The 16,231-nt window shown below is 37.0% G+C and overlaps 1 protein-coding gene across 1 annotated transcript in view; it reads right to left on the reverse strand.

Annotated features, from left to right (window-relative positions):
* Positions 1 to 16,231, reverse strand: part of WDR76 (WD repeat domain 76) — a 30,722-nt gene that overhangs the window by 4,796 nt on the left and 9,695 nt on the right. Inside the window, exons 5-12 of the mRNA XM_070423625.1 lie at positions 14,460 to 14,586; positions 12,847 to 12,948; positions 12,703 to 12,746; positions 11,638 to 11,791; positions 7,765 to 7,923; positions 4,084 to 4,301; positions 2,545 to 2,697; positions 822 to 875 (exon numbers count right to left, since the gene is read on the reverse strand). Coding sequence (XP_070279726.1) covers positions 822 to 875; positions 2,545 to 2,697; positions 4,084 to 4,301; positions 7,765 to 7,923; positions 11,638 to 11,791; positions 12,703 to 12,746; positions 12,847 to 12,948; positions 14,460 to 14,586 — 1,011 coding nt within the window. The remainder of the gene's footprint in view (positions 1 to 821; positions 876 to 2,544; positions 2,698 to 4,083; positions 4,302 to 7,764; positions 7,924 to 11,637; positions 11,792 to 12,702; positions 12,747 to 12,846; positions 12,949 to 14,459; positions 14,587 to 16,231) is intronic.

Genomic DNA, 16,231 nt, shown 5'->3' on the forward strand with positions numbered 1-16,231 from the left:
TGCAACCATAGTAAAACAAAGACTTATATTTTTGATATTTATTTTATATATTTAAATGCCATTTAACAAAGAAAAATCAACCAAAAAAATGAATTCACGTGTCACCTCTGACACGCGTGTCATAGGTTCGCCATCACTGCCCTAGATAAAAGTTTTAAAAATACATTTAGAAACTAATAAAACTAGAATAAAGTTTGAAAAAGAAAATTAAGAAATTTGTGAAAAAGAAAACAAGTATACTTAAATATAGCCTCTATAGACTATAAAACTCATGAAGCAACAATCAACATATATTGCTCACCCTGTCCCCAACGTCATAAGTACTGATATCAGGATGTCTAGGAAAAAGGCATGGAGTAGAATACTCCATGGAGTCTGGTGTAGAATACATACATTAAAAGTAGCAGATGTAAAAAGAGGATAACAAAATAAATAAAGCTGGAGGATGGGGAAACACTCGAAGACCGGAAGAAATAGGCCCAAATAGAGCTTCCGCTAGCCTCCTCAACAGGTGAGTAGTCACAGTCTTCTTTAATACTATGACATGAGTAATGCATGTTGGAATAAAGTCACTCACCTTAACCAAAAATAACCACCCAGCTTCTGACTAAAAGAGGCTGAACCTCTTTATAAATACAGGGAACCTGGAAGCAAGAACCCTTCTGGATAGGAGAGGAACTAACCACCTGGGATGCTGACAAACTAGAACACAAAAGTCAGACCTATTACATCTCTTTGACAATCAGGTGTCTAATGTATGTATTCCAACAAATAGCTCTTGGCAATCCAGGTTCTGCATTATTTGGCATCGGGAAACCTACCTGATGGTGGTGAGGAGAGGAATCTGAGAGGATATGCAGCTACTGTCAAAGATTCTGCAAAATAAAGAACAAGAATAAAGTAACACTCTTTATTATTTCTTGCAAATTTTTCTGAAATAACATCACTGTTGTTTAATTACCTTTTCATTAGTTCATGACATGAAGTGATTATTTTAAAATATATAGAATCAGTATCTAATAAACCTCAGCTAATATATTTAATGAAACTTACAAGGAATATGGTAAAATTTAGAGCTTATTATGTATTGTAAAATAATTTAAGCACTATTACGCCAAACTTAAAATGTACATTCTAAAGTAATAATCTGGATTATAAAACTACATTCAGATTCACAGTAATATACTAGTAGGTCACACTTAGGGGTGTGGTCTAAAAATGCACAAATAATCAAAAAGCACATGCATGTGTCAACAGCGATTTCCCTATGAGACTCATCAGTTGAGGGCCTGGTAAGTGTCATTTCCAGGTGCAGGCAAGACTAAGACCCAACCAAGGGGAGGAGTTCCTGTGGGGCAGCTGGAGGAGTCCAGAAGCTTCCACCAGGTACCCTGGCAGAAAGAAACAAACCATATCGCCACCACCTTCCCCTTCTTTTTGTACCTAGCTATTCCACTGCAGTTTCTTGGCACTAGAGCTTACTGCCTGATTAGATTACTAGAAATTCAAATCCCTAACAGCTAATGTAACAAGAGTAAACTCTACAGCACAAATGTACAGGAATGGGATAAATGGCAGCTGCTGACACAAAGGATACTGTGTGGGTGGAACGGGAACACGGAACTGCCACTGCCTGGTGACTGAATCTCTTGATGTACCACCTGGTAAAGCTCACAGACTTTGCTAGAAATTAAGTGGGTACCTGCTACACACTGCAGACCAAGCTCTTCCCAACAGATGGGTCTAAACAGAAATTAGGTGCCTTTCTAGAGCCTGGTTCACAGTTTACATTCAACAGATTCTTGGTGAATAGATAATGAATGAATTCCAAAATCGCTTAAGGTAAAACTCTCATAAACGGAGAAACGCTTGCAATGTTAAGCAAAATCAGGGACTTAAGAAGAAAACAAAATCATTTTCCTTTGTGGTTGCATTATTCTCCACATCTTTTTATTGGCATTATTTTTTATTTTTGGTTCAACTGGTTTATATTACATTTCTTAGTCTATTTTTAGGAAGTCACTATAGAAAGGTACCAAAGCTGAAACCATAAAACTGTATCTACTAGCTCGTACAGAAGCCCAATTTTTGGGATCTTTTCTGCCTGTCTGTGGCCTGGGACTCCGCAACTTCCATTCAGCACTTCACTTGTAGAATAGAACCTACTGTCACCAAAGTCAGAGCTTCTCCCTGTGCTAACATTACTTCCCTTTCAAGATAACATAAGCCTGCTTTCATTGCGATATCCAGGACTATTCAGTGCTGAAAGGGAAGCCCAGCATCTATTCCCCAGGGTAGCTACAGACCTTCCTTGTCAATCTCAAGGAAATTTCCAGGCACAAAACTAAAGAGAAAAAAACAAAACCTAAAGAGCCATCAAATACAGGTCATTGATCTTCAGGTTTACAGCTATTATAGATGTAGCTATAAACAATAACACTAGTGATTGAACAAGGATCAGCAGTAAACAAAGCTACTGGTTTATTGACACAGTAGCTACAGACACTTTAGATTTCTTAACATATCTCTGTCTTCCCACTTTACCTCAGCTTACAATCAGCACATGTGGTTACTACTCTGTTACCAGTCAGAGGTGAAAAATAAGCGGAAGCGATGCTCTTTGTGTGTTCAGACAAAGAAATCAAAGGCTGGCTTCCCTTGGGATTCAGGTGCCTTGCATCGTAAATATGAACATCTCTGTAACGGGAGGAATAAGTCTTGGTGTTACCACAGTACATGTAATAAGCCTCTAGGACAGTGCTAATCATAATTAGACAAACACTCACCACATTCGAGAACAGTTAAGACAGAACCCTCTAATCTTCTGCATTAATTTTACAAACACTAGTAAAGATTTAAAATATTACAAAAATTCCAATAGCATAACAATGTAACCAGTGGGTATTGAGATAAGAGTCTAGTTCAGCGATTCTCAACCTGTGGGTCGCGACCCCTTTGGGGGTGGAACAAACCTTTCACAGGGGTCGCCTAAGACCATCGGAAAACACATATATAATTACATATTGTTTTTGTGATTAATCACTATGCTTTAATTATGTTCAATTTGTAATGAAAATACATCCTGCATATCAGATATTGACATTATGATTCATAACAGTAGCAAAATTACAGTTATGAAGTAGCAACGAAAATAATTTTATGGTTGGGGGTCACCACAACATGAGGAACTGTATTAAAGGGTCGCAGCATTAGGAAGGTTGAGAACCACTGGTCTAGTTGGTTTTCCAATCTCTCCAAGAAAACAAATTAACACAGACCAACAAGTTTAAGGTCACATAACTTTTTTTTTTTACAAGTTTTCTTCTCAAAAGACTAAAAGTAAATGCATTTGATGCTAGGGAAAACAAAAATGTGTGCTTGTTTCAATACTTTAACTATTAATTAAATCCAAAAGATTTTTTTTTTAATCACACTCAAAAATACTGTGTAGAAAAAAAAAAATTTATTCAGCTGTATCACAAAAGTCAGATATCTTTAACAACCAAACTGAAATATTATCCCTAACATTAAAAGACCTATATCATAGCCCTAGCTGGTCTGGCTCAGTGGATAGAGCATCGGCCTGTGGACCAAAATGTCCCCGGTTCAATTCCGGTCAAGGGCATGTATCTTGGTTGCAGGCTCCTCCCCAGCCCAGGCACTGGTCAAGGCTCATGCAGGAGGCAACCAATTGATGTGTCTCTCTCACATCGATGTTTCCCTCCGTCTTTCCCTCTCTCTTCCACTCTCCCTAAAAATCAATAGAAAAATATATCCTCAGGTGAGGATTAACAATCAAAAAAACAAAACGATCTATATCATAGTCCTGGCCAGGGTGACTCAGTTGGTTGAGCACCGTCCTGTGCACTGAAAGGTTGCCAGTTTGATTCCTAGTCAGGGCACATAGCCAGGTTGCAGGTTCGATCCCTGTCGGGGTGCGTGCAGGAAGCAATGGATCAATATTTCACACTCACATCAATGTTTCTCTTTCTCTTTCTCTTCCTCTTCTTCTAAAATCAATAAAAGCATGTCCTCATGTGAGGATTAAAGGGCCTATATCATAAAATTTTGTGAAGAACATACCTCAATCCTGCAGTTATGAAATACTGTCTGTGCACTGGGTGGACATGAACAGTTCTTATTTTGCTCAAAGAAGAAGTGATCAGTTTCTCATGAGAAGTTCCAGGTGTCCGTCTATCCACCAATGACATACTTCCATCCCAGTGTCCTACTATCAAAGTGGAGGCTTCTTCTGCCAAGAAGTCAAAGGAGGAAAGGCTACTTCCCTCGTTTCTATACACCTAAGGATATAAGTAGCAATCAACTTTATATAACTCTTCTTTTAAAGAAAGTCAATGCATAAATTTTTTTATTTAAAAAGTTATGAAACACTTTACCCAACTAACCTCATTTATCCTCCACCATCCCCACAAGAAGACAGGACAAAATGATTGCCCCAATCAGAAACTAGGGCACTGATCAGTTGTAAGAAAATGGCCAATCCACCCATATCATGGCTACATCCCAAATCTCTTAAGTCCAATAAACCTCAGTTGCAGATCTACCCTGTGAAACATACTAGGAACTGGACTAAATCTGAATTCTACCTTAATATACCAAGTAACTTTGCCAATAAAGTCCAAGATATATGGCTGGATGCTCACCTACTCTTGATGGAAGTGTAGAGATACAAAATTTTGACAGCTGAGGAAGATACATCAAAATGTTTAATGCTCATACCTAAAAACTTCACTAAGATATACACTGAGTGGCCAGATTATTATGACCACCTGACGTTTGTAGGCAAATTAGCTATAACTTCACGCTGAAGTTGCTAGAGGGCCAGACTATTATAAATAAGGAAGCAGGTTGTTTACCACAATAGAAGTGATTTTTTTCTGAAGATATGGGTGAACAACGCGATTTAACAGCCTTTGAACGTGGGATATATTTGAACATGAGTGGCCAGATTATGACCACCTGACATTTGTAGGCAAATTAGCCGTATACTGCATCGTATGGGATATGGAAGCCAAAGGCCTGTTCGAGCACCTTTGCTGTCTGCAGTTACCGAGATAAAACGTCTCAAATTCGCACAGGAACACAAGGATTGGACAGTCAAGCATTGGAAAAAAGTCATGTGGTCGATGAATCACGTTTCCAGTTGCATCATGCAGATGGCAGAGTGAGAATTTAGTGGAAAGAGCATGAAAGCATGCACCCCACATGCATGACTACAACCCTTCAATCAGGACTGAGCGAGATGGGCTGGAGACACCCAGGAGCCCTCTCGTGGCCCCTCGGCCTGCCCTGCGCCCTCTCGCATTTAGCCCCGACGGCAGAACGATCAGTTGCTATGATGCGAACTGACCACTAGGGGACAAACGCTCTACACCGGAATCTCGCAGTCCGAGGGCTCCCAGACTGCAAGAGGGCGCAGGCCGGCTGAGTGATTGCCCGACCTCGGAGTGCATGAATTTCATGCACCAGGCCTCTAGTAAGAAATAAAAAAAATAAATGTAGAATGTGTGAGTGCTCAAGAGAGGATGACCACAGTTCTTACTGTTGAATCATGAACTGTGGCTGATTTTAGGTTTTAATAAGTATTATTATAAACTGAGATTAACAAATTAATATACCAGAGGCATCCCAACCCTCATACACCCAAAAAAGCCCAGTATACACAAATGAAACTTGAAGTATTCAGTCAATATATTAAAATGGTTAAGTGTAGCCCTAACCAGTTTGGCTCAGTGGATAGAGCATCAGCCTGTGGACTGAAGGGTCCCAGGTTTGATTCTGGTCAAGGGCACATCCTCAGTAGCGGGTGTGTAAGAGGCAGCTGATTGATGTTTCTCTCTCATCAATGTTTCTAACTCTCTATCCCTCTCCCTTCCTCGCTGTAAAAAATCAATAAAATATATTTTAAAAATAAATAAAATAAAATGGTTAAGTGTAGAGTGAGGCTTTGGAGTCAGACAGACCCAAGAGCAAATTCTAGTTCTGCCAGTTATGTCCTTGAGCAAGCTAATAAGCCTCTTTACCTGTTTTTTCAACTGTTAAATGGGGGATAACATTACCTACTATTTCATGAGGTTATTATAAGGCTTAATAATATATAAAAAGCACACTCAAGTTAATGCCTAACACAAGGTGATTGTTTAAACAGTAGTATGAGAAAAAAATAAAATAAAAATAAACAGTAGTATGAGGAACACAGTACTAACATGCAACATTATGGATGAATCTTAAAAGCATTGTGCTACCAGGGGGGTGAGGGCATGAGTGGGGGGTGGGAAGGCCATGGGGGAATAAGGACACATATGTAATACCTTAATCAATAAAAAAAAAAAAAAGGCATTGTGCTAGGTGAAAGAAACCAAACACGAAAAGCTATATACTGAATGATCCCATTGACTTGACATTCTGTTACAGGCAAAATTATGGGGGCAGTAATCACATCAGTGGTTGCCAGGGACTTCAGGAAGGAAGAGGGGACTGACTACAAAGGGTCACGAGGTAATTTTTTTGAGTGATGGAAATTTTCTGTATCTTGATTGTGGTGGTGGTTACACGGGTGTAAACAATTTGCCAAAACTTACATAACTGTACTCCTAAATTTTATTATATGTAACTTATACCTCAGTAAATCTGACAAAAAAAATAAGTGGAAGAACTGTTATATAAAACTCAATACATACTGAAAAGATAGATAAATGATCCAAATAGACATTTCTCTAAGGAAATGCAAATGGCCAGATAAACAGATAAAAAGATGCTTAGCATCATTAATCATCAGGGAAACAAAAATCAAAACCACAATGAGATACCACTTCCTACCCACTGGGATGGCTATACCCACCAACAATTACAAGTGTTGGCAAGGATGTAGAGGCATTGGAACCCTTCACAGATTGCTGATAAATATGTAAAATGGTAAAGCCAATTCGGAAAAAAGTTTGGCAGTTCCTCAAAATTTGAACCTAGAGTTACCATATGACCCACCATTCTAGTCCTGGGTATATACTCAAAAGAAAGGAAAGCCTATGCCCACACAAAACTTGTACATTAATGTCCATAGTGGCATTATTCACAAATGAAACTTGAAGTATTCAGTCAAGTATTCAGACAACCCACCTGTTTGCCAACTAACGAATGGATGAGTAAAATCTGGCATAGCCATACAATGGAAGATTACTCAGCCATAAAAAGGAACTAAGTACCAACACATTCTACAACATGGATGAACCTTGAAAACATTTTGCTAAGTAAAAGAAGCCAGTCACAAAAAAAGTACAAACTGTATGACTCCATTTATATGAAATGTCCAAAACAGGTAAATCTATGGAGACATAAAGTAGATTAGTGGCTGTCTAGGTCTCGGGGAGGGGGAAATTGGGAGTACCTACTAATGATCAAGGGGTTTATTTTAGGGGTGATGAAAATATTCTAAAATTAGATTGTGGTATGGTTTCAAAACTCTGTTCTAAGTACTCTATCTACATTAACTCATCTGCACTTAATCCTCATAACAACTTTATAAGGTACTATCCTATTTTACAACGAAGGAAACTGAAGCACAAACAGGTTAAGTAACTTGCCAAGGTCACACAAGTAGTAATAGATGGTTTGGGACTTGAGCAGTATAGTTCTAAAGTCGCTACTACCTTACCCAGTCTAACTGGTGCAATAATGATTCATGTGTCATTTCATAAAGAATCCAGAATATCACCTGAGACAATATGTAAACACATTAACATTTACCTCTTCAAAAACAGCCTTGGAGAAATCCCCACAGCGTAATGTACCATCATAGCTCAGTGACAATATGTGAGCTGGATTGGCAGGTGAGAAGTAAAGACAGCTAACCGGCTGACTATGGGGTTGAAAAACATAAACTCCATCTTCTTTTGGTTGGTGAGTCTGGAAGAAGGTTGGGGAAAGGAAGAAGAACAAAAACTAATGAAAAGTAGTAATATTTTCTATCATTATGTCATTATACTATTTGTATCTGCATTATATTCAATCTCTTCTTAGTCTATCATTACACTCACCACCTCCCATTCACAAAGTCAGAACTAGAAACTTTATACTGTCACTAAGCTACTTTTTTCTCTAATTTTCAATTCAACAATAAATCACATTTATTTTTAAGTTTCTAGCTTTTTGCAACTAGGTAGTTTTTTCATTATACAGAGAGAAAAAATTACTGCTCATTAGGATTTCAGTTCATAAAATCCTCAGGAAATGAAAAATCCACTCAGTATTATTCCTTACTACCAAAAACAGTACCAATACCGTCAGCACTTTGCTTCGTTAAGTTTGCTGCTATAAAATATGAGCACATATAGCATTCTCAGAATACTTTTTGCAAGGTATTTAGTCCTGGAACAAAATAAGAGTTTTAGAAATATTTTACTCCCTAAGTACACAATGAAAATGCATGAATTTTAATTTCCACATTAATATTATTATGTACAAAAAGAGCCAAGATTTGGAAGCAGCCAAAGTGTCCATCAGTAGATGAATGAATAAAAAAGCTGTGGTATAGCCTGGACTATGTGGCTCAGTGGTTGAGCATCGACCTATAAACCAGGAGGTCACAGTTCTAGTCCCCGTCAGGGCATATGCCCGGGCTGTGGGCGTGGGGGAGGCAGAAGAAGGTACGGGGGGGATAAATGGTGAAGGAAGAAGACCTGACTTGGGGTGGTGAACACACAATACAATATACAGACGATGTATTATAGAACTGTACACCTAAAACCTATAAAATTTTATTAACCAATGTCACTCCAATAAATTCAATAAAAGGGGGATTACCTTTTCCACAACTAGATTATCAACTCGTAAGTCATCACTTTCTGATTTGACTAAGTTATATTCTATGCCATGCATCATGTTATGAACCAAAGCAACTATCATCTCCAAATCTGGTTGAGTCTGCTCTAAAATACTCCTCCATTTTTGTTTTCTTTTTTATTTAAAATTTTAAAATAAACAGAATTTTTTAAAAAAAGAAGAAAAATTACAATCACACACACCTCTACTAGTCACTTTTCTCACTCCCTCTTTTTTTCCCCATTTTCCTCCAGCAGCCATTCCTTATTCCTCACTCAAAAGAGGAAAAAATCTAAATATCCCCTCAATGTGCTTCTCTCTAGTTTTGAGAATATATGTGAAAATCTCAGATTTGGTCAATTCACCAGAATGGATTTTCAGGGTAGAAGCCAAACCACACTGTGCCCCCTATCATCTTGGCTACAGAATTTGTTTCTGTCCTGGTAAGCAGTTTTTAAGTTATATTTCTTCCTTATTGTTTTAAGTAATTTTTTTTATTTGACTATCTTTTGTTCATTTTATGAGAAAATTCCAACCCCCCACTTTAAACTAAATACACCAGGTTAAGAGTGAGCCTAACTATTTTAAACCTAAATGAGTCCAGGACCAGTTAGCTTTGAGCCTGTGACTATCTGTGCACACTGGATTGGTATAGGAAAGCTGGAAGTACAAGCACCAGTTAAGACGATGATGGTAATCTCAAAAAAGGAGATGGGGCCCTGGCCCAACGTGGTGGCAGTAAGGATGGAAATAAAGGGGCAAAAAAAACATTAAAGGACTTTACATAAGGAATAAAGGGAACACCCAGCCTAAAACTCTTCAATGGTTTCCAGTTGCCTTTAGGATAAAAACAAACTTCTTAACAAAAATTATAAAGATATACATCAGCCCTCTGCCCACCTCTGCAGCTTCCTCCTAGTCTATTCATTGCCTTTGTTCATCCTTTGCTGTCTATGCTCCAGCCACACAGGCATTCTCACAGGCCCTGGAATGCATCAAGTAAGCACCTCCTGCTTAAGGTCCTTGACATGCTGTTCCCCTGGTCTGAACACTCTTCTCCTTTCCTTTACTGGTCTTACTCCTACTACTTAGCTTTCAAATCTCAACTCCGTTCTCACTTCCTCAGGGACGCCTTCCCTGGTCGTGCAAAATAGGCCAGTTCCCCGTTATGTGTTTTCAAAACACTACTTTTCCTTCATGACATGAATCAGTATATAATCCACTTACCAAATAATCCTGCTTTTGCTACTAAATTCTAAACTCTATGTGGACAGAGACAGTCTTTGCTCACAAACGTCTAGTGGCGGGGGAGTATTAGAATAACACCTCACACAAAATACTCAATGTGTGGGTGGATGGATGACTGAATACAGGCTAACTGAACTTTTGATCCTAGGTGAGACTACAAAACTGACAGAAAATTAGGAGAAAAAATTAAGAGCCCTGGCTGTGTAGCTCAGTTGGTTAGAGTGTCATCCGATACACCAAGATTGAGGGTTCGTTCCCTGGTCAGGGCATATCTGAGAAACAACCAATGATCACTTCTCAGCCTTTGGCTAAGATCAAGTGAAGGATCAACCAATGAATGCATAAATAAGTGGAACAACAAATCAATGTTTCTCTCTCTCAAATCAATAAAACAAAATAAAAAACAAGGGAGTGTCAAGGCAATTCAATGGGGAAAGTATTATCTTTTCAACAAATAGTACTGGGACAGCCCTAACCGGTTTGGCTCAAAGGATAGAGTGTTGGCCTGCAGACTGAAGGGTCCCAGGTTCGATTCCAGTCAAGGGCATGTACCTTGGTTGCGGGCACATCCCCAGTAGGGGGTGTGCAGGAGGCAGCTGATCGATGTTTCTCTCTCATCGATGTTTTTAACTCTCTATCCCTCTCCATCTCCCTTCCTCTCTGTAAAAAATCAATAAAATACATTTTTTTAAAAAAACAAATAGTACTGGGACAACTGGATATCCACATACAAAAAGATAAACTTGGATAAGGACCTTAATCAATAAAGAAAAAAGAAGAAAAAATAAACAAACTTGGGCCCTTACCTCACACATACAAAAAATAACTCAAGATAGATCAGCAAACTAAACATGAAAGCTAAAACTACAGAAGTTTTTTTGGGGGGCGGGGGCGGGAACAGGAGAAAATCTTCAAGATTTTGACCTAGACAAAGATTTCTTAGACACAACACCAAAATCATTTTTATTTTTCAATTACAGTTGACATATATTGTTATATTAGTTTCATGTGTGCACCCCAGTGATTAGACATTACATAACATACTGGTTATCCCGATAAAGCTCACAGCCATCTAACACCATACACAGTTATTGGAACATGACTATATTCCCTATGCTGCACTTTACATCCCCGTGAATATTCTGTAACAACCAATTTTACTGCTTAATCCCTTCACCTTTGTCACCCATCCCCTCAATTCCCCTCCCATCTGGCAACAGTCGAAATGTTCCCTGTATCTATAAGTCTGAGAAATTGTATTTTAAACATAATTAGAAAATTAAGAACTTTGTGTGATCTTTTCATGTATACATTTAAAGTTATAATAAAGTTTCTTGGCAGTCAATGTATGCCCAGATGACTAACGATATTCAAGCTAAAAATGCTAAAGTTCTATAAAGCAAATTTAAATTTCTCAGATTTCTAAAATTTGGAATCACAAAGCACAAAACTATAAATAAGTAACATCTATAAACATATAGTTCTAGGCTATTTTCTTGCAGACTATTTGCTTTAGTCAAACTTTATATCTTTAAAATATTAATAACTTACCAAATCCCAAAGTCCAACTTGCCCGGATCTGGCCCCAGCTGCCACCAAAGTTCTAATTTCTGATGGATGAAGAGCCATAGAGAATACTGAACCTTTGGTAACTTTACAAACAGTATCTTCACTAATGACCATGCCACTTAAATTGGCTTTGTAGCTGAGAAAATTAAAAAGTGGTATTTTAGACATAAAACCATTCTTAGTTGACAAAATAAGTAAAAAGATGACACACACAAAAAAAACAACCCAATTAGTAAACAAATGTGGGGAAATATTCAACCTCCTGACAACCAAAGAAATCAAAGTAAATAATGAGGTACTATTTTTCACTTATAAAACACTAGCAGGCTACAGTTAAACACATACATTCATATATATTGCTAGTGGCTGAGTAAATTCATATAAGATTTTCAAAAGAAAAAAAGATTTTGAAAAACAATTCAGCAATGTGTACTAAAAGCCATAAGTATGTCCATAATATCTGACACGTTAATCTCACTGCTGGAATCTATCCTAAGGAAGTAATCTCCTATCATACATACATACTTCAACAAACACATGCACACATACTAGCACACAAAACTAAATAGAAAACAACTCCAAATACCATGAGGGTAAGAGAAGGCTAAGTAAATGCCACCTACTCAATAAAATATTCTGCGATTAAAAAATTTACAGAATCTAGTAACGTTCAACCACAATGTTAATGAAAAAGTATAATGCAAAATTATATAAACATTAGAACATGACAAACCAATATCACCCCAATAAATTCAATAAAAAAGAAAATAAAAGAACATAGAGTAAAAATGTTTGTGGATTCAGTTATTCAAATGACTAGGTGCCAGGCGCTATTCTGGGAATTGAGACAAAACCCCTACATTCATGAAGCTTATACCCTAGAGGTATTGCATATGGCAATACTTTAAAGGAAATATACAAAATCAACAGTTGTTAGGAAATATTATGGGTAAAATTTTCATCTCATTTTCAAAATTTCCAGTTTTATAGTCTTTATAAATTAAAGGTCTCAGAAAATGTGAATAAAGACCAGGAATTTTAACTGACCTTTTAATGCTCGATAACTCCTTCTCATTATTCTTACTACTTGTCTGAAACAATGGGAGAGGTCAAAGTACAAAGTTAATATATGTACTGAATTTTCATTAACAAATGATTCTAAAAGCTTACGTAAGCCTACCCAACTGATACCTTGTTCACTTCTGCCCAAGTCTGCAGAAATCCTTTAAGTAGTTCACTGTTATCATCTCGGTTTTCAGGAGTCATTTCTAAAGGCCCAGGAGGTAACAAAGGCTGTTATAAAATAATAAAAACATATAAAAGAGTTGATGTCGCCCTGCCCTGGAATAGAGGCTTGAGATTTTTCACAGCTTTACTTTCAATACCAAACATCGGGGTGACACGTCATTAGCATTCAAAAATAGTGTTCTGTGAATGAATGGCATGTATCCTGTAAGTAATAAAATGTATTATCTTTTCATCATCTCAATCCAGGAAAGGAGATATCACATGTTAAAAACACCGGAATGAAACTTAGAGAAGTTAACTACCCAAAGTTCCACTGCCAATAACTGGTTATGAGAGTTGACTCAGACAGTTCAATTTCATTCATCAGAGTTATTATTCTATGCCAGGGTTTTTAAAAAGAGATTGTATCCTATGGGTCATGAAATCACTTTAATGTCACAACCAGCAATGTGTTTTAGTGAATAAGAATAGAATAGGAAGAAAAAAAAAGAATAGAATAGAAAATACAAAAGTGCATCACATGTAGTAAGGGTAAGTATCATTTCACAAGTTTTGTTTTACGGGTGTGTGTGTGTGCGTATGTAATGAGTTCAATGTAATTATATTTCTTATTTTGAGTGGAGTCTTCAAAAAATTTTGAAAGCTACTCTTCCCATAGTACCTTAATTTGCAATTCGCTTCCAAAGCATGAGCCTAATTAGTGTTATCTCCAAAATTATAATTAAACATTTAGAGGTATAGAGTGTTAAAAACAGAAGGTGCTCTGCAATAAAAAAATATAATTATTTAGACTAAAATTATTTAAGATTAAAATCTTATTTAGACAATAATTTGGTAAATAAGACTCTTTCCACCCAGACAGCATAAAATTAAACTATAGCTAAAAACTCCATTACTATTAACACATATTATTTATCAATAATATTAATTAATAACTACCATTTATTGATTACTTACTAAGCCCTAATAAAATGTAAGGATCTTTATAGAAACTATTTCATTTAACCCTCACAACACCCTACTGAGTTTTCTATTATTGCTGCAATTTTAAAAATGGGAAAACCAGAACTCAAAAAGGTTAAGTAATTTACCCACAATCCCATAGCAGGTAAACCAGCAGAGACAGAGAATCCAACCAACGAATGACTAAGAAATCTTAGTCATTAAACCAGCAATTTTCAATCTTTTTCATCTCATGGCACACATAAACTAGTTACTAAAATTCTGTGGCACACCAAAAAATGTATTTTTGGCCAATCTGACAAAAAAATAGGTATAATTCTGATTCATTCACACAGGACAGCTATTATCGTTTTATCTGACAATGTAAGGCAAAAGAGATCAGTGCCCCTAACTAAATAGTCAGGGATTGCATGTTTTAAAAATTCTTGGGGCACACTGGTTGAAAACTGCTGCATTAAACCCTTCAACAGTCAAGTACCAAATTAATAAATACAAATTAAACATAATTTAGTGACCTGTTAATCTAATTTCAAGCACTTCAAAATGTTCAGTATTTTATTGAGTTGATATAGTGTATTTGCACTCTTTCTTACATTTTCATCTTCTACTACTGTTGGCTGGGTTGGGGTTTCCGGTAATGAAACCCCTAAAGGGTCTACATTTAGTAATCGCATTGACCTTCTACATCCAATCCCATTTTCTCTCTTCTTAGGCTTCTTTCTAAAGAAGTGGAAAAAACTCACGTTATACTCAGAAAAGTTATATGAATTTACTAATATTAAGGGGATAACTTCTAGGAATGTATCTCATGGATATAGTCACACACTGCAATATGTACATGGCTATACTGATTTTAATTAACACTCTGAAAGCATAATAAATGTTCATCATGGGAAGATGAAGGGTGTTAAAAAAATTATGACACCCTCACAATTTTGTTTGTTTGTTAACATGAATGATTTTCCTACATTAAAATGTGCAAAGTTTCAAAAAATAAATTATTACATATATATCAAATAGAATAATTTGTACCCAGAATAAAGAATTAAATTATTATGTTAATATGAAATGAACTCATAAGAAGGAAAAACAAGGTCCAGTACATGTTAAATATTATTTTATTTATTTTTTACAAAAAGGTTACATATACACATACATTTGTGCATGCTGAGATCACCTATTGAAGAATATACATGAAACTATTAAGGGTGGTTTCCTCTAGGGAGAAGGCCTGGAGAACTAAGGTCTAGGATGGGAAAGAGACAAACATTTCATTATATTCCCTTCCATATAGTTTACTTTTTAAAAATCATACACAGGGTGGGGCAAAGTAGGTTTACAATTGTGAGTACGTGAAAGTTTATTCTTATTACTTATGTATTATTGTATTATTTTCCATACAAACAACTGTTGACCTATGTTTGTCCCACTCTGTATATACCCTACATTTTAATGCACTATTTTTCTTTTTTAATTTTTATTATTATTTTTTAATATATTTTTATTGATTTCAGAGAGGAAGGGAGAGGGAGAGAGATAGAAACATCATTGATAAGAGAGAATCATTGATCGGCTGCCTCCTGAATGCCCCCCACTGGGGATCGAGCCCGCAATCCAGGCATGTGCCCTTGACTGGAATTGAACCTGGGACCCTTCAGTCCACAGGCCGACACTTTATCCACTGAGCCAAACCAGCGAGGGCCTATTTTTCATTTTAAAATAGTAGTTCAGAACTTTCAGTTTCTGATTCCACATGTAGAGAACTTGAAAGTCACCACTCTGTCTCATGCTGAGGGGTGGGAGCAGCCAGGGAGAGATCAATGGGGGAAAAAAGAAACATATATGTTTAATACTTTCAACACTAAAGAATTTAAATTTTTTTTTAAAAGGTGGACAGAAAAAGCAACAACTTTTCTAGGAACCTTAAGAATAGCAAGGACAGAGTGAAAACCACTGACCCCAATATTGGAGAGCCACACAGGAAAACACAGGACTCATGGTTTACTGGAGCAGAGACTCAGGAATGAAAGCCACCAGGGAAACCAGTGCCTGAACCACGAGAAAAACCTAACCTGTAATTAAGCAACTGCTGGAGGCTCAGTGTAGACAAGTCTGGGAGTTAAAAACTCCATGAGAGTCTACACAAAACCTGCACATGGTTGTGTATAGTACATTCATACAACAACAAAAATTAATGAAATAAAGCTGTACAGATCAACATGAATGAATTTTAAGATATATAAATGCTAGAGGCCCGGTGCACAGATTCGTGCACATTGAAAGTAAATTAATTAGAAGGCGGCCGGCGGGGCAGGACTGGGCGAGACGGGCTGGACACGCCCTGGAGCCAACCTCTCACGGTCCC

Source organism: Myotis yumanensis, unplaced genomic scaffold, assembly GCF_028538775.1.
Source record: "Myotis yumanensis isolate MYYU_CA2020_CCGP unplaced genomic scaffold, mMyoYum1.0.hap1 SCAF_1, whole genome shotgun sequence".
NCBI classification, from domain to species: Eukaryota; Metazoa; Chordata; class Mammalia; order Chiroptera; family Vespertilionidae; genus Myotis; species Myotis yumanensis.